This window comes from Oncorhynchus tshawytscha, linkage group LG23 (genome assembly GCF_018296145.1).
Source record: "Oncorhynchus tshawytscha isolate Ot180627B linkage group LG23, Otsh_v2.0, whole genome shotgun sequence".
NCBI classification, from domain to species: Eukaryota; Metazoa; Chordata; class Actinopteri; order Salmoniformes; family Salmonidae; genus Oncorhynchus; species Oncorhynchus tshawytscha.
In genome coordinates, this window is record NC_056451.1 from 4,980,763 (window position 1) to 5,000,561 (window position 19,799).

The 19,799-nt window shown below is 44.8% G+C and overlaps 1 protein-coding gene across 2 annotated transcripts in view; it reads right to left on the reverse strand.

Annotated features, from left to right (window-relative positions):
* The window catches only part of LOC112238818 (zinc finger protein 407-like), a 228,930-nt gene that overhangs the window by 86,748 nt on the left and 122,383 nt on the right, over positions 1-19,799 (reverse strand). For both annotated transcript variants that reach the window (XM_042304467.1, XM_042304468.1), the window contains exons 5-7: positions 18,298-18,464; positions 11,278-11,361; positions 8,232-8,352 (exon numbers count right to left, since the gene is read on the reverse strand). In XM_042304467.1, the coding sequence (XP_042160401.1) occupies positions 8,232-8,352; positions 11,278-11,361; positions 18,298-18,464 (372 nt within the window). The remainder of the gene's footprint in view (positions 1-8,231; positions 8,353-11,277; positions 11,362-18,297; positions 18,465-19,799) is intronic.

Genomic DNA, 19,799 nt, shown 5'->3' on the forward strand with positions numbered 1-19,799 from the left:
TGTCTGTACTCAGTACGGTAACAGCTCCATTAAGACCCTGGGTAAGTGGATAAGGATTGCACACAGGGATGTAACTTCCCTCCCCTAATGCTAAAGCCCATACAGGATGGGCCTCCTCATTTTTACAGGATGGGCCTCCCCATTTTTACAGACCAAGACTCCGCAACTGGTATTTGCTCATAATAAGAAGGCCTAAGACTAATCATATCAATATCACAAATAAAGCAAATAACTTTTTCATTAACTTTAAAAATCATGGTGTATAAGCCAGCCTAACATGAGTAAAGCACACAACAGTAGCAATAAATACCATCCAACAAGTAACCATCCGACAAAAATTAGATTTAGAATTTTCCTCGACCACGTAAATGTTATTTCAAAACTTTCTTTCAGACACAGAAGTCCTCTGTCACAGTCAGGAAAATAATAAGATTAATCGTAAATCTTTTTTTTTTTTAAGTAAAAAAAAAAAAAAGTAAATAATTTATATTCAAGACAAATTAACTGATTTCTTATTCCAGGCCAGTGGAATAAATAGATCCATTCAGAGTCCGATATGAAAAGGTTCTAAAGAACAGTGTGAGGGTGGGATCCCGGGGGAGCGCTTCTATCTCTCAGATATGGTAATGGCATAACTGTCATATTAAAACAGCATAATGTGCGTTTAGGAGTCAGCAGGTGTCAGGCTAAGAGAAAGGCCCACACAGTCCTCCTACGATAGCCAATATTAATTAGTCCAACAGCCGCGTTTCAACATTCTCCACGTCGGTGAGCACAGCGACTCGACATGGGAATCAACCCCACTGCCTAGATATCGTCGCGATTCGTTGCGTCTTTTTAAAAAATGTTCTAATACATTTCCATATTTTCCTCGTTCGACGGCTGCATTGGTAATGAGGCTAGTAATTGAGGCTGTTTGTTAGCGGCGGATTTAAATGTGCGTCTTTGTGTTTTAAGGATGGAGGCCGGTATCTGCGACGGCAAAGAGACACCTTGCTCTCCGCCTCTCCCAACACTTCACAGGGTCACCGGCCCCGCGACATCCACCGCCAGCCGTGCGGCGGTACTCAAAGTTAGCACTACCTCGAATTAGCTCAAAGTAGGCAGGCAGATTGAGAATATGCATACAGAAGATGCTGATAGAAATGTATTAAAGGGAGGATATCAATTATGGCAGTCATGATGCTGTAATGAGTGTCTCTTCATTGAGAACAATAGTCATAATGTGGTGTGGCATGATGTTTGGACTGCAAAAACAGGTATTATCATTGTAAAATAGCCTTTGAGAATGTATGCCAGTTATCCCTTTGAATTATGACTATTGATAATATCTGACAGTAATGACATCTTCCAACCATAATTGTTTGAACTGCCAATAATACAATTCAAATGTACATTGTACATTCATTTGAGGATAAGGTAAAGAAGTTGCATTGGAGGATTTCATAGGTGTCAGCGACACATCTACTATTTTATACCAATATGAGATACACAATATACACTGAACGAAAATATAAACACAGTGTGTAAAGTGTTGGTCCCATGTTTCATGAGCTGAAATAAAAGATCCATGCACACAAAAAGCTTATTTCTCTCAAATGTTGTGCACAAATTTCTTTACATCCCTCTTAGAGAGCATTTCTCCTTTCCCCTGACAGGTGTGTCATATCAAGAAGCTGATTGACCAGCATGATTACTACACAGGTGCACCTAGTGCTGGGGACAATAAAAGGCCCCTCTGTGCAGTTTTCTCACACAACACAGTGCCACAGATGTCTCAAGTTTTGAGGGAGTGTGCAGTTGGCATGCTTTGCAGGAATGTCCACCACAAGAGCTCTTGCCAGATAATTGAATGTTAATTTCTCTACTTCGTTTTAGAGAAATTGGCAGTACATCCAACCGGCCTCACAACCGCAGACCACGTGTAAACACGCCAGCCCAGGATCTACACATCCGGCTTCTTCACCTGCAGGATCATCTGAGACAAGCTACCCGGACAGCTGATGAAACTGAAGAGTATTTATGTCTGTAATAAAGGCCTTTTTGGGGGAAAAACTCATTCTGATTGGCTGGGCTTGGCTCCCCAGTTGGCGGGCCTGGCTCCCAAGTGGGTAGGCCTATGCCCTCCGAGGCCCACACATCGCTGCGCCCCTGCCTAGTCATCTAAAATCCATAGATTAGGGCCTAATGAATTTATTTCAAATGACTGATTTCCTTTTATGAATTGTCACTCAGTAAAATAAATTGTAATTGTTTATATTTTTGTTCAGTATAGTAAATGTATTCAAATATAATGATAAATATAATATAATTACAAGTAACAAAACAAAAAAGTGTTATAATGGTATATCAAATTCTATATATCATGAGATATCCTGTTCACGGTCGAATGTTGACAGTGCCTTGACTAGCGCATCCTTATTTGTGTAAAGTCATTGAGCAGTCGAGCCATTGGAGGTTTACAAATGTATTCAGGGTGGAAGAGCGGAGCACAGAGTTCGGGCCCTCGTGACTGCCTGGTGCCCGTGTTCAATTCCTCCTACACACATTAGGAGCCCAGCAGGGGTTGCGAGCTGCTACCCTCTCCAGCCCCTCCCTCTGCCATCCGTACCCCCGGGGGCCAAACCAAAAATGTTAATTGGTCTTCTAATTTGCTGTTTCATTTGCCACAATCTGTAACAATCATTTGGTATCAGCTAGAGGAGCAGTTGATCTGGTTCCCTCTGTCGCCTCCCCACAGTGCTTTTAAACGTCAAATACTACTCATCCTTGATAAATAGAATGTGAATTGAGTGCAAAAATAGGTATGAATAAGTGAAATATGATATAACACCTCACATGCTAAACCATTGCCTTTCTGAAGAAGACAAGCTTCACCATGGTGGAGTAACTTGTAACCAAAGGGTTTCTAAGCTATGACAAACAACAAAGAATGGCAATTGGTATTGTGGTCCCATTAATGTTTAGGAATATTGAGCTTTGGGGGGGGCTGGTATTTCTCCCTCTGATGATCTTAAAGACATGAACCTAGATTGGAACATCTCAGTTTTATTTGAGTTTTTCTTCTGTTTTACAGACAAGTATCTGAAGAGTTCATTCCAATTCAAACAGCCTTACAGATCATTATAGAGCAAACCACAGAAAACAGCCGTACAGATCATTATAGAGCAAACCACAGAAAACAGCCGTACAGATCATTATAGAGCAAACCACAGCAAACAACAGTACAGATCCTCATACACTTCCGGCGCCGGCAGAGATGGCCGCCTCGCTTCGCGTTCCTAGGAAACTATGCAGTTTTTTTTTTTTTTACGTGTTATTTCTTACATTGGTACCCCAGGTCATCTTAGGTTTCATTACATACAGTCAAGAAGAACTACTGAATATAAGAGCAGCGTCAACTCACCATCAGTACGACCAAGAATATGACTTTCACGAAGTGGATCCTGTGTTCTGCGTTCTGAGCCCTCTCCTGTACTCCCTGTTCACCCATCGACTGCGTGCCTCCAACTCAATCATCAAGTTTGCGGACGACACAACAGTGGTAGGCTTGATTACCAACAACGACGAGGCGGCCTACAGGGAGGAGGTGAGGGCCCTCGGAGTGTGGTGTCAGGAAAATAACCTCACACTCAATGTCAACAAAACTAAGGAGATGATTGTGGACTTCAGGAAACAGCAGAGGGAACACCCCCTATCCACATCGATGGAACAGTAGTGGAGAGGGTAGTAAGTTTTAAGTTCCTCGGCATACACATCACAGACAAACTGAATTGGTCCACCCACACAGACAGCATCGTGAAGGCGGGCCACAACAACAGCACAGTGAAGGCGGTGCAGCAGCACCTCTTCAACCTCAGGAGGCTGAAGAAATTCGGCTTGTCACCAAATGCACTCACAAACTTCTACAGATGCACAATCGAGAGCATCCTGTCGGGCTGTATCACCGCCTGGTACGGCAACTGCTCCGCCCACAACCGTAAGGCTCTCCAGAGGGTAGTGAGGTCTGCACAAAGCATCACCGGGGGCAAACTACCTGCCCTCCAGGACACCTACACCACCCGATGTCACAGGAAGGCCATAAAGATTATCAAGGACAACAACCACCCGAGCCACTGCCTGTTCACCCCGCTATCATCCAGAAGGCGAGGTCAGTTACAGGTGCATCAAAGCTGGGGACCGAGAGACTGAAAAACAGCTTCTATCTCAAGGCCATCAGACTGTTAAACAGCCACCACTAACATTGAGTGGCTGCTGCCAACACACTGACTCAACTCCAGCCACTTTAATAATGGGAATTGATGGGAAATTATGTAAAATATATCACTAGCCACTTTAAACAATGCTACCTAATATAATGTTTACATACCCTACATTATTCATCTCATATGTATACGTATATACTGTACTCTATATCATCTACTGCATCTTTATTTAATACATGTATCACTAGCCACTTTAACTATGCCACTTTGTTTACATACTCATCTCATATGTACAGTGCCTTGTGAAAGTATTCGGCCCCCTTGAACTTTGCGAACTTTTGCCACATTTCAGGCTTCAAACATAAAGATATAAAACTGTATTTTTTTGTGAAGAATCAACAACAAGTGGGACACAATCATGAAGTGGAACGACATTTAACGGACCTCTGAGACTATCACAGTGCAGGTGCATTTATACGGAGATTTGATTACACACAGGTGGATTGTATTTATCATCATTAGTCATTTAGGTCAACATTGGATCATTCAGAGATCCTCACTGAACTTCTGGAGAGAGTTTGCTGCACTGAAAGTAAAGGGGCTGAATAATTTTGCACGCCCAATTTTTCAGTTTTTGATTTGTTAAAAAAGTTTGAAATATCCAATAAATGTCGTTCCACTTCATGATTGTGTCCCACTTGTTGTTGATTCTTCACAAAAAATACAGTTTTATATCTTTATGTTTGAAGCCTGAAATGTGGCAAAAGGTCGCAAAGTTCAAGGGGGCCGAATACTTTCGCAAGGCACTGTATATACTGTACTCAATACCATCTACTGTATCTTGCCTATGCTGCTCTGTACCATCACTCATTCATACATCTTTATGTACATATTCTTTATCCCCTTACACTTGTGTCTATAAGGTAGTAGTTTTGGAATTGTTAGCTAGATTACTTTGGTTATTACTGCATTGTCGGAACTAGAAGCACAAGCATTTCGCTACACTCGCATTAACATCTGCTAACCATGTATATGTGACAAACAAAATTTGATTTGATTTGATTATAGAGCAAACCACAGCAAACAGCCTTACAGATCATTATAGAGCAAACCACAACAAACAGCCTTACAGATCCTTATAGAGCAAACCACAGCAAACAGCCTTACAGATCCTTATAGAGCAAACCACAACAAACAGCCTTACAGATCCTTATAGAGCAAACCACAACAAACAGCCTTACAGATCCTTATAGAGCAAACCACAACAAACAGCCGTACAGATCCTTATAGAGCAAACCACAGCAAACAGCCTTACAGATCCTTATAGAGCAAACCACAACAAACAGCCTTACAGATCCTTATAGAGCAAACCACAACAAACAGCCTTACAGATCCTTATAGAGCAAACCACAGCAAACAGCCTTACAGATCCTTATAGAGCAAACCACAGCAAACAGCCTTACAGATCCTTATAGAGCAAACCACAGCAAACAGCCTTACAGATCCTTATAGAGCAAACCACAACAAACAGCCTTACAGATCCTTATAGAGCAAACCACAACAAACAGCCTTACAGATCCTTATAGAGCAAACCACAGCAAACAGCCTTACAGATCCTTATAGAGCAAACCACAGCAAACAGCCGTACAGATCCTTGTAGAGCAAACCACAGCAAACAGCCGTACAGATCCTTATAGAGCAAACCACAGCAAACAGCCGTACAGATCCTTATAGAGCAAACCACAACAAACAGCCGTGCAGATCCCTATAGAGCAAACCACAACAAACAGCCTTACAGATCCTTATAGAGCAAACCACAACAAACAGCCGTGCAGATCCTTATAGAGCAAGCCACAACAAACAGCCGTACAGATCCTTATAGAGCAAACCACAACAAACAGCCTTACAGATCCTTATAGAGCAAACCACAACAAACAGCCTTACAGATCCTTATAGAGCAAACCACAACAAACAGCCTTACAGATCCCTATAGAGCAAACCACAACAAACAGCCGTACAGATCCCTATAGAGCAAACCACAACAAACAGCCGTACAGATCCTTATAGAGCAAACCACAGCAAACAGCCGTACAGATCCTTATAGAGCAAACCACAACAAACAGCCTTACAGATCCTTATAGAGCAAACCACAACAAACAGCCGTGCAGATCCCCATAGAGCAAACCACAACAAACAGCCGTACAGATCCTTATAGAGCAAACCACAACAAACAGCCGTACAGATCCTTATAGAGCAAACCACAGCAAACAGCCTTACAGATCCTTATAGAGCAAACCACAACAAACAGCCTTACAGATCCTTATAGAGCAAACCACAACAAACAGCCTTACAGATCCTTATAGAACAAACCACAACAAACAGCCGTACAGATCCTTATAGAGCAAACCACAACAAACAGCCTTACAGATCCTTATAGAGCAAACCACAACAAACAGCCTTACAGATCCTTATAGAGCAAACCACAACAAACAGCCGTACAGATCCTTATAGAGCAAACCACAGCAAACAGCCTTACAGATCCTTATAGAGCAAACCACAACAAACAGCCGTACAGATCCTTATAGAGCAAACCACAGCAAACAGCCGTACAGATCCTTGTAGAGCAAACCAGCAAACAGCCGTACAGATCCTTATAGAGCAAACCACAGCAAACAGCCTTACAGATCCTTATAGAGCAAACCACAGCAAACAGCCTTACAGATCCTTATAGAGCAAACCACAACAAACAGCCTTACAGATCCTTATAGAGCAAACAACAACAAACAGCCTTACAGATCCTTATAGAGCAAACCACAGCAAACAGCCGTACAGATCCTTGTAGAGCAAACCACAGCAAACAGCCGTACAGATCCTTATAGAGCAAACCACAGCAAACAGCCTTACAGATCCTTATAGAGCAAACCACAGCAAACAGCCTTACAGATCCTTATAGAGCAAACCACAACAAACAGCCGTACAGATCCTTATAGAGCAAACAACAACAAACAGCCTTACAGATCCTTATAGAGCAAACAACAACAAACAGCCGTACAGATCCTTATAGAGCAAACCACAACAAACAGCCTTACAGATCCTTATAGAGCAAACCACAACAAACAGCCTTACAGATCCTTATAGAGCAAACCACAACAAACAGCCTTACAGATCCTTATAGAGCAAACCACAACAAACAGCCGTACAGATCCTTATAGAGCAAACCACAACAAACAGCCTTACAGATCCTTATAGAGCAAACCACAACAAACAGCCTTACAGATCCTTATAGAGCAAACCACAACAAACAGCCTTACAGATCCTTATAGAGCAAACCACAACAAACAGCCTTACAGATCCTTATAGAGCAAACCACAACAAACAGCCTTACAGATCCTTATAGAGCAAACCACAACAAACAGCCTTACAGATCCTTATAGAGCAAACCACAACAAACAGCCTTACAGATCCTTATAGAGCAAACCACAACAAACAGCCGTACAGATCCTTATAGAGCAAACCACAGCAAACAGCCGTACAGATCCTTATAGAGCAAACCACAACAAACAGCCTGTGCATGTCATTTTGGTTTCTCTAAAACCAATGCCAGGAGCATTCCTTTCACACTTCCACCACACCTGAGAGGGGGAGGAAGAGGATGAAGAAGAGGAAGAGAAGCGAGATGGAGAAGTGCAACGTGGCCAAAAGTTTTTCCAATTTCACCGACAATTTCCTGTGTAATTACTGATGGTCTGTGATGGTGTTTTAATGACAGAGACCTGCCCGTGGCTGGCTGCTGTAGCCTGCTGATGATTGCAGAGTGATGAGATGAGATGATGAAGCCTGTGGGAGATCCGACCTGTGTGTGTGTGTGTGTGTGTGTGTGTGTGTGTGTGTGTGTGTGTGTGTGTGTGTGTGTGTGTGTGTGTGTGTGTGTGCGCGCGTGCTTGTGTGATTAAACCCCCAGTCCTCCTGCCCATCAACCTCTGCCATCTATCCATCCATGCGTGGGCGAGCCCAATGAGCCGGTACCTGTAGTCGCACCAGGGGCATCGGTAGGGCTTCTCCCCTGTGTGCACCCGCTTGTGGCGGGTCAAGTGGGACTGGGTGGTGGAGGCGAAGCCGCACAGCTGACACTTGAAAGGCCGTTCTCCTGGGCGGACGGACAGAGAGACAGACAGAGAAGATGAGGACAGGTGGATAGAAAGACGGACAGACGGACAGAGAGAGATACAGAATCACTGTCCATCTCAAGCAGAAGTTCACTCTAACACAGACATTTACATTTGACATATGAATCATTTACGTACATAAGCCCATTCATCTTAACATACAGTGTGGCAAAAAAGTATTTAGTCAGCCACCAATTGTGCAAGTTCTCCCACTTAAAAAGATGAGAGAGGCCTGTAATTTTCATCATAGGTACACTTCAACTATGACAGACAAAATTTGAAAAAAATCCAGAAAATCACATTGTAGGATTTTTTATGAATTTATTTGCAAATTATGGTGGAAAATAAGTATTTGGTCACCTACAAACAAGCAAGATTTCTGGCTCTCACAGATATGTAACTTCTTTTTAAGAGGCTCCTCTGTCCTCCACTCGTTACCTGTATTAATGGCACCTGTTTGAACTTGTTATCAGTATAAAATACACCTGTCCACAACCTCAAACAGTCACACTCCAAACTCCACTATGGCCAAGACCAAAGAGCTGTCAAAGGACACCAGAAACAAAATTGTAGACCTGCACCAGGCTGGGAAGACTGAATCTGCAATAGGTAAGCAGCTTGGTTTGAAGAAATCAACTGTGGGAGCAATTATTAGGAAATGGAAGACATACAAGACCACTGATAATCTCCCTCAATCTGGGGCTCCACGCAGCAAAAATCCCAAGACCACATGGGGGACCTAGTGAATGACCTGCAGAGAGCTGGGACCAAAGTAACAAAGCCTACCATCAGTAACACACTACGCCGCCAGGGACTCAAATCCTGCAGTGCCAGACGTGTCCCCCTGCTTAAGCCAGTACATGTCCAGGCCCGTCTGAAGTTTGCTAGAGAGCATTTGGATGATCCAGAAGAAGATTGGGAGAATGTCATATGGTCAGATGAAACCAAAATAGACTTGTTGTTCAACTTGTTGTGTTTGGAGGACAAAGAATGCTGAGTTGCATCCAAAGAACACCATACCTACTGTGAAGAATGGGGGTGGAAACATCATGCTTTGGGGCTGTTTTTCTGCAAAGGGACCAGGACGACTGATCCGTGTAAAGGAAAGAATGAATGGGGCCATGTATCGTGAGATTTTGAGTGAAATCAGCAAGGGCATTGAAGATGAAACGTGTCTGGGTCTTTCAGCATGACAATGATCCCAAACACACCACCCGGGCAATGAAGGAGTGGCTTCGTAAGAAGCATTTCAAGGTTCTGGAGTGGCCTAGCCAGTCTCCAGATCTCAACCCCATAGAACATCTTTGGAGGGAGTTGAAAGTCCGTGTTGCCCAGCAACAGCCCCAAAACATCACTGCTCTAGAGGAGATCTGCATGGAGGAATGGGCCAAAATACCAGCGACAGTGTGTGAAAACCTTGTGAAGACTTACAGAAAACGTTTGACCTCTGTCATTGCCAACAAAGGGTATATAAGAAAGTATTGAGATAAACTTTTGTTATTGACCAAATACTTATTTTCCACCACAATTTGCAAATAAATTTATTAAAAATCCTACAATGTGATTTTCTGGATTTTTTTTCTCATTTTGTCTGTCATAGTTGAAGTGTACCTATGATGAAAATTACAGGCCTCTCTCATCTTTTTAAGTGGGAGAACTTGCACAATTGGTGGCTGACTAAATACTTTTTTGCCCCCACTGTAGCTAGATGAGACCACAACATATCACAATCATAGCCCCTTAACAAAATAGTTATTAAGCAGTCAGTGCTAGTAGGAAAGTGGTTGAAATCTTTCAAATACTTTTGAGAATTTGCTTGATCCTGCCTGGCTAGCGGGGTTTGCAATTTTGTGACTATTCCAATGATTCAATTGTGCCAGGGAAGCTTAATCAAGGCCACCTAAAGCAGCGATTGTCAATGGGTCACGGGTGTCTGAGCAAAAATGTTTTTTTTCTTCAATCACAGTATTTTCAATGTAGGGCTATTAGCAGCGTTATTTTGGGGTTGATTTTGTGCTCTCAAACAAGTGAATTTATTAACATTCTTCATCAAGAATATGGGAGAATTGTTATTATTGTCAATGAAAGAACGGGGAATGTCGTTCCCTTGTCATTTATTTGCTACATTCACTAACAACATACCATTTTATTTTTTACAGATCTTATTTTGACGATTATTTTCTGCCGTGCAGATATTGGGTCGCGACTGACACAACCTGGTTAGATTTGGGTCCCGAGGCAAAAACAGTTGAGACTCAGTCATCTAAAGCATTTCAAGGACTTCAAATCGTATTTGAACCCAGGTCTGACCTGAAAAAAAGAGACACACTCACTCACTGATTACACCTGTAGTTCGGACAGTGTGTCCGACAATAGATTGGCGAGGTGTATTTATTGGAATTGACACTTGACAAGAGAGGACAAAAAGTAAGAGCATTGGGTAAATGTAAATGACTGTCAAAATGCGAAATAAAAAAAAATATGAATATCTAAATGAATATTTATAACGGGGCGCTTGATCCTTGGGCGCCTGCCAGGCGAACGGTTAACAGGATTTGTTTCACTTTCCCAATATCCAAAAAGCACTTGTTATTGACGGCCTATCTGAAAAACGCAATTTTCCTAAGCGATAGAATGACATGGTGAAATGATAACCTAAATTAAAAATCTCAGATTCAGTCATCCATACTGCTACACATGTCTATCACTGACAGCAAACATGTCAGACTGTGTGTGTGTGTGTGTGTGTCAGAAATAATAGTGATATGGTTGAGCAGCTTAGATGAATAATAATAAATAGTAGCAGCAATGATGACTGTGAGTGTGTGTGTGTGTGTGTATGCGTGCGTGCGTGTGCCTGTGTGTCAGACGCTGGATGTGTGCAGCTCTAGGGTCGTGTGGCTTACCTGTGTGTTGGCGGCGATGTTTGGTGAGGGCGTGTCGCGTGCCACCCGCAAAACCACAGAGATCACACAGGAAGGACTTCTCTCCTGTAGGGGGCGGGAATGAGGGGGTCAGAGAACATTACAGAGGCAACAGAGGAAGGAGTGGGGACAACATCATCGACACAGAGAGGGGGAGGGGGAGAGAGAGAGGGGGGAGAGAGAGAGAGGGGAGGGGGAGAGAGAGAGGGGGGGGGGGGAGAGAGAGAGAGAGAGGGGGGTGTTCATTAACAGATGAAAGCGGAGGGAAAAGTCACAGATCACTAGTGTATATCCATCAAGGCTCTCACAGTTAACTAATTCCTCCAATCAAATGTATCCGTGTAAATATGTCAAATGGGATGGAAATTGCCAGTGTGGTTTATTGACTGTGATAAAATCTGAAAAGCACCGCTGAACATAATTACATACTTGTCAGAGCCATAAAAATTAGCTTTATTATCAATGGGATGGTTTTGTACAACTTCATTTCTGGCCGATGCCTTCCAGATGGGGCTGAGCTGATCACTCCAGCGGGTTTTTTACTGCGCAAGTGTGCTTCCTCTCTCTCCCTCTTCCCCTGCATCTGGCACTGTCATTAACAGCCTGATGGCTCACGCGCTCTGTCTCTCAACACAGACACAGCAGGAGGAGGATGGGCGGGGGGGGTGTAAGGCAGGCTGATTGCAACACAAACATGACTCTGAGGACACTGGATCATCAGTATGAGTATTTATTTGCACGACATGCAAAACGTTTGGCAACTGGACAACAAAACATGTCGTCCAGTTCAGAACGTACCCCCCCCTTTTATATTTCAAAATGTTTCCTCTCTATTGAACAGGACCCAGGTGATGGTCTATACCCAGTATAACGGATGTTTATAACAGTGTTGGTTGTTTGGCTCTACGACATCAACAAGCTTTACGGCAGTTGTCTGAACCCCCTGTCGCGGACGTCCTCATTTCAAAGAGGTCTTCTCACAAAACCGACCGTCCAGACCGAACCGTTAGAACTAATATGCCACGAATATCAAAAGAGGAGACTTTCCTTTTGAAGGTGTTGGTTGTTCTGCTCTACGACACACACAAGCTTCAGGAGAGTCATCTGAAGGTAACCCAGTATTGGGCTGTAGAAATGGCAAAAAGCGCATAGGGGGTCAAATGTGCCACTAATAATGTGACCAAACATCTTATATCTCTCAGATACAGGACAGACACTTCAAAACCTTATTCCTTATGATACATTTTTGGACCCTCTGTTTCGCCATGTACTAATAAAGGTGTTATTCAATGTGTTTCTTATGGGCTTTAGCAGTAAATTCCAAATTCAACGTGTTATCAAATCATTTTTGTATATCTTTTTTTTTTTTTATACCTACAGGGATCCTAAAATTCGAAATTAAATGTCTAAATGATACATTTTATGACCATCTGAAAACAATTCCTTCTGTTGGGCGACAGGTAGCCTAGCGGTTAGAGCGTTGGGCCGGTAGCCAAACGTTTGCTCGTTCAAATACCCGAGCCGTCAAGGTGAGAAATCTGTCGATGTGTCCACGAGCAAGGCACTTAACCTCCAATTTGCTCCAGGGTCGCCGTACTACTACGGCTGCACCTATCCGGGTGTACGTGACAAAACATCCCATTTTCTTTAGCTAAGTAGACATTGTGATCTAACGACATAGACCTACAGGTGTTAATAACAGCGATTATATGACAGAGGCTTAGTATGGTGCTGTGCCTCAGTGCTAACCTGTTGCTGCCCATTGCTAATTACACCAGCTCGCCTCAGCAGGAAACGGCTCTGATTAGACGGCAGAGCTCTGGCCTGTCTGCCTCCAGGACACAAGGCACATGCTGTAGCTGCCCACATGAAAGAAAAATACTACAGTTTGATGAGGAATACTACAGTACTTACTATAGAGTTCTGTAGTAAACTATATACTGTAGAATACTATACTACACACTGTAGTTTCCCTCAATCATGTGTAGTACTTGCTATATAATGTTGCAGTATACTGTAGAATACTCTAAAGTAAAGTAAATTCTGCAGTATTATTCACAAAAAAACACTGTAGTAAATACTACAGTAATGTCCACAAAATAGACATTTTTCATGTGGGTACAGTAGCACGCACACACACACACACACACACAGGTTGCATGCACACGCAGACAGACACACACACACACACACACACAGGTATGCATGCACACGCAGACAGACACACACACACACACACACACACAGGTATGCATGCACACGCAGACAGACAGACACACACACACACACACAGGTATGCATGCACATGCAGACAGACACACACACACACAGGTATGCATGCACACGCAGACAGACACACACACGGACACATGCAGCTTGCGCAAACACTATCACGCAACTGCTCATATCAATCCCAAAGTTTGAACTCTCGCTGTGCATTGCTAATGCATCGAGGTGACAACTTCACGCAGAGGGGAAGTAGTGTTTTTCACTTCGGATAACAGCTTTTATTGAATCCACACAGAGAGAGAGAGAGAGAGAGAGAGAGAGAGAGAGAGAGAGAGAGAGAGAGAGGAGCCTCGTATTACTCCCATTTAAAGCCACTCGACTGTGAGGAGTGTTCTAACGCAGTGCCACTTAAGAAGAGAAATCCACCAGTCTTAAATAGGTCTTAAAGAGGATTCCTATTTGTTCATTCTGGAATTATAAAATCCCTGGGCTTTTAAAATTGCCCTTCTTCTTCTCTTTCTCCTTGTCGGCATTGAAACCTTCAGGGCAACGTTAGGGGAATGTTAGGGCGAACGTTAGCAGACTGTTAGGGGAGCGTTAGGTCTGCCTCCTCCTCAGTTCCTATCAGAAAAACAGACCCCTCGTTCCCTTCTCCCCCCCATCACCCCCCGATTCCACCCGTCGCCCTTCCATCTCTCATTATCCCCCATGCTACAAGACCCCACCACGGAAAAATCCATAGCCATCGATTCCCGCGCCCAGTCGCAGTCGCCACAATTATTCTTGAGGAGGAAACGCTGGCGATAAATTATGTGTGCTTTTCATCTGCTGTTCGATGGCGGTGAGCCCTCTGAGGGCCGAGGGGAGGACGGGGTTGGTGGGGGACAGGGCAGTGGCGGGTCCTTGTCAACACCAGGGGTTCCAGCAGGCTAAAGATACTGAGCACAGGGCCCCTACACACACGCAATCACAACTCGCTCACGGAGACGCACACGGAACATAACGCAGATCAGACAAAAGCATGGTCACACACAAAACGTACCCCAGATTACACACACACACACACACACACACACACACACACACACACACACACACACACACACACACACACACACACACACACACACACACACAGGTTAAAGCTCATCTCTCGTGTGGGCTTATAGAACTTTTAGTCATTTTATCACTCCAAAACTATTATTTTTTCTCATTCTTCTGGTACTCCCTCTACCCTTAACAAAATAAATCCACTTATTGCAATACTTATTAAAGTACTTTGAAGTGTGTGTGTGTTTTTGAATCACATACACTGCTACTGTTTATATCCATCCTGTTGCCTAGTCACTCTATTCCTAGTTACATGTACTGCAGATAGTACCTCGTACCCCCGCACATCGATCCTGATGCCCCCGTGTATACAGCCAAGTTATCGTTACTCACGGTGCATTTATGACTTTTACTATTATGTGTTATTACTCGTTTCTCTATTTTCTCCAGCTCTACACTTTTGGGAAGGGCCCGTCCGGATCTCATTTTTAAGCTACACCTGTTGTTTACGAAGCATTTGATAAATAACATTTGATTTGATATATGTGTGTCTGGGCGCCCGATGCCTATATCTGTGTTTTAAAGAACCCCGGAGGAGTCTGCATGCAGCTATAATTGCCTCCCTCATTAGTTATGTTTTAGCAGGGTTGCGGTTGGGAGGGCAATTCATTTTACCGCTTAATTTTCCGACACAGAATCCGCCCGCTGTATTGATGTGGCTCGCCATTTTGTGCCTCATTTCTCAGGGAAATTAATTGACATAGTGCGAAGATATATCAGCATATCGCCAGATTAAGCGACAAACTGAGGCAATGAGGAAATCAATTGTGGCCCTGTCGCGGCAAACGGCACTGCCGGGGTCCCTCTGCGGAAGAGCTGGGGAAAAAGGCTGGGGCGGGTTGGGACACGTTTGATTTATTTATTTATTTGAGTCGCTCATTCATCAGCCGTTACAAATGACCCTGGCGGCTGACGCTACCTCCCCTCCTCCTAACACCCCCCCCACATCCTCCTCCTCTTCCTCAGACATTGGGGGTGTGAGGGGAGTGATTAACATAGAAAACACACAAATCAGCCCCAGAACAATGAATACAGTTAGAGACATGACTGCAGGCCCAGGAGTTGTTCACACACAGAGGAAAAATAGGACGTCCCTCACTATGACTGCTTCTGCCACAGTCACAGTCAAAGGAATGGTAGCAGCACACGTGTGTTTTTATAGAGATTCATTCTCTCGTCACAACGAACATATTCAAATGCCACGGGACTGAGAACATACACTACTTAAAGACAGAATTCCATTTCATGATTAGTGCTGTAGCACATCACATAGCGTAGGGGCCAACATATTCAAACACCTTAATTGTTGCGCTACATTATCTTGGGCGCTACATTATCTTGGGTATCTCTGCTGACACCACACTCAAACGTCGTCCCACGCTACTTTCCTCAACACCCCCTACCAGTGGTCCGATCTATTCTCTTCCCGCCCGCTACACACACAACCCAGACCCAGGCACGTAACAAAGATCTCCCCAATTACTTACAACCACATGTCACCTGTGAGTGATTAGTTCAACTTTTAGTTTCCTACTTATTTTATTAGTATTGCAGCTGACCCTTGTGAAGGAGCCCATTTATAACGTCCAAACAGTTCACACACGCCGATCATATTTTAGAGTGTGTCAACTCGCCAGTGTGCTGGAATGGGATTGCAATGATACGGTAACGTCTGCCTCTGTCCCCCCATCCCATCCCTGTCTGCCCATTAATAGAAGTGTTGCATCATGGAGCTGTGAATTGAGTTAGCATTCTGGGTGTCACTAATCAGGGCCATGAGTCTCTCTCAGTCGTCTCCCTCTCTCTGTCGTCTTTCTCTCTCTGTCGTCTCTCTCTCTCTGTCGTCTCTCTCTCTCTCTGTCGTCTCTCTCTCTCTCTGTCGTCTCTCTCTCTCTCTGTCGTCTCTCTCTCTCTCTGTCGTCTCTCTCTCTCTCTGTCGTCTCTCTCTCTCTCTGTCGTCTCTCTCTCTCTCTGTCGTCTCTCTCTCTCTCTGTCGTCTCTCTCTCTCTGTCGTCTCTCTCTCTCTGTCGTCTCTCTCTCTCTCTGTCGTCTCTCTCTCTCTCTCTGTCGTCTCTCTCTCTCTGTCGTCTCTCTCTCTCTGTCGTCTCTCTCTCTCTCTGTCGTCTCTCTCTCTCTCTGTCGTCTCTCTCTCTCTCTGTCGTCTCTCTCTCTCTGTCGTCTCTCTCTCTCTCTGTCGTCTCTCTCTCTCTCTGTCGTCTCTCTCTCTCTCTGTCGTCTCTCTCTCTCTCTGTCGTCTCTCTCTCTGTCGTCTCTCTCTTTCTCTGTTATATATTTCTCTGTCGTCTCTCTCTCTTCTCTCTGTCGTCTCTCTGTCGCCTCTCTCTCTGTCATCTTTCTCTCATTCGTCTCTCTCTTTCAGTCTGTTATATATTTCTCTGTCGTCTCTCTCTCTTTCTCTCTGTCTCTCTCTGTCGTCTCTCTTTCTCTGTCATCTTTCTCTCATTCGTCTCTCTCTCTCAGTTGTCTCTCTCTCTGTCGTCTCTCTCTCTCTCTCTCTCTCTCTCTCTCTCTGTCGTGTCTCTCTTTCTCTGTCGTCTCTCTCTCTGTCTCTCTCTCTCTCTCTCTCTCTCTGTCGTCTCTCTCTCTCTCTGTCGTCTCTCTCTCTCTGTCGTCGTCTCTTCTCTCTCTGTCGTCTCTCTCTCTCTCTGTCGTCTCTCTCTCTCTCTGTCGTCTCTCTCTCTCTCTCTCTCTCTCTCTCTCTGTCGTCTCTCTCTGTCGTCTCTCTCTGTCGTCTCGCTCTCTCTGTCGTCTCTCTCCCTGCCCGCCTGCCAATCTCTTTCTCTGCCTCTCTCCTCTCTCCCCCTCCCTCTTCCCCTACCCTCCCTGTCGCAGCAAGTGACACCTAGGTGCTTGGAGCAGAGTGACGGTCGGGACCCAGCTGACGGCGGTTCTCGGGGAAACAAATGAAAATAAAAAGGTCTAATTATGTTGGCGGCGCTTTGCCACTGTGAGAGGGGCCCGCGTGACGGATGGACTGTTCTCCTGCTGGCGCTCACTCAGTCTGTCATACCGAGACCAGGCCCCCCCGCCTGCCGCCCTGACGTCCGCTAGCTTTTGTCATTGACTTAAAAGGGAGTCAAGGAGCAGGTTGACTGACGGACTGACACCTAAGGCAAACAGTCTGGCCACACCAAACAGGCACTTTGTTCATTTCTGACTGATTCTTCCTCTCGGTACATGTCTGTACTGTAGGTAGGTATCCTGAAGGTGTCTCACCTGTATGGACATGTAGTCATTAACTGAAGGTATCGGTTTGTGTGTCTAGGTGACATGAGGTTTGTACACTAGGCAATCACAGGTGTGTATATGAGGTGTGTGTGGGTGTCTAGGTGACATGAGGTTTGTACACTAGACAATCACAGGTGTGTATACAAGGTGTGTGTGGGTGTCTAGGTGACATGAGGTGTGTACACTAGACAATCACAGGTGTGTATACGAGGTGTGTGTGGGTGTCTAGCTGACATGAGGTGTGTACACTAGACAATCACAGGTGTGTATACGAGGTGTGTGTGGGTGTCTAGGTGACATGAGGTGTGTACACTAGACAATCACAGGTGTGTATACGAGGTGTGTGTGGGTGTCTAGGTGACATGAGGTGTGTGTGCAGCACAGTAAACAACGTGTGCGGGTGTTGCAGCTCACCCGTGTGTGTCCTGTAGTGGTCTTTCATGGCAGACAGGGTGAGGAAGGCGTAGTGGCAGGCGGGCCAGGCACACTTATGGGGCTTGTCCCCCGTATGCAGCTTCATGTGGTTGTTCAAAGCCCACTTCTCACTGAACGACCGGTCGCACAGATCACACTCAAACTTCCTGAGGGAGGGAGGGAGGGAGGGAGGGAGGGAGGGAGGGAGGGAGGGAGGGAGGGAGGGAGGGGGAGGGAGGGAGGGAGGGAGGGAGGGAGGGAGGGAGGGAGGGAAAAGAAGAGAGTTATTTAGTCACAAAGCTGAGGTAAAAGGTAGAAACCCAAGTCTCTAAGGTAGGGAAGGGAGGATGTAGGAGAACACACACACACACAGATTGCTGGGGCCCCTGGCGTGTCATGTCTGTATAAGCAGGCATTGATTTTTCTGTCCAGGCCTGCCACCTCCACCATTTATTCTCTGCTTTGCGCCAGGGCCCAGAGGACTGGAGAAATTCTGTTACAGTCCAAACACACACATATGCGCACACACACACACACACACACACACACACACACACACACACACACACACACACACACACACACACACACACACACACACACACACACACACACACACACACACACACACACAACAGGCCAGTGGGGAGAATAGAGTTGCCCTGTACAGGGGTCTCCCACCACTTAGTCCGGGCCAGCAGGAATACTGTAGGCTAAATGAAAAGCTGAAGCACACTTTACCTCAGGTAGCCTAGTGGTTAGAGCATTGGACTAGTAACCGAAAGGTTGCAAGATCGAATCCCCGAGCTGACAAGGTACAAATCTGTCATTCTGCCCCTGAACAAGGCAGGTAACCCACTGTTCCTAGGCCATCATTGAAAATAAGAATTTGTTCTTAACTGACTTGCCTAGTTAAATAAAGATATTTTAAAAAATATATTCCTCATATTTCTTCATGCCCATCTCTTCAAACCCTGTTTCCCTTTCTCACTAACCATCTCTTCCTCCACCCTGTTTCCCTTTCTCACTAACCATCTCTTCCTCCACCCTGTTTCCCTTTCTCACTAACCATCTCTTCCTCCACCCTGTTTCCCTTTCTCACTAACCATCTCTTCCTCCACCCTGTTTCCCTTTCTCACTAACCATCTCTTCCTCCACCCAGTCTTTGTGCGATGATATGAAACACCATTGATTGTAAAGATCTCTTCTCCACAGAGGCTAACAATACATTACATAGGACTAGATACTTCCAGTTTAGAGTTGGGTGCTCAGTCCCAGATTCATAGCATTTTTATTAAGCTACAAGCAACGCGCATTAGTGAAAACAATAAAATACCCCGCGGTCAAATTCATCTTTAGGCCGGCACTATAATTTTGCCGAGCCGGAGAATGAAAAATGTGTGAAGTCATAAACAAGTGTAGTCAGATTCTTCGGGAGCGTTTGTCTTGTGCCGAGACTCGTGAGAGCGTGTTATTTTAGGGAGGAGGGCGTCTTTAAGGTC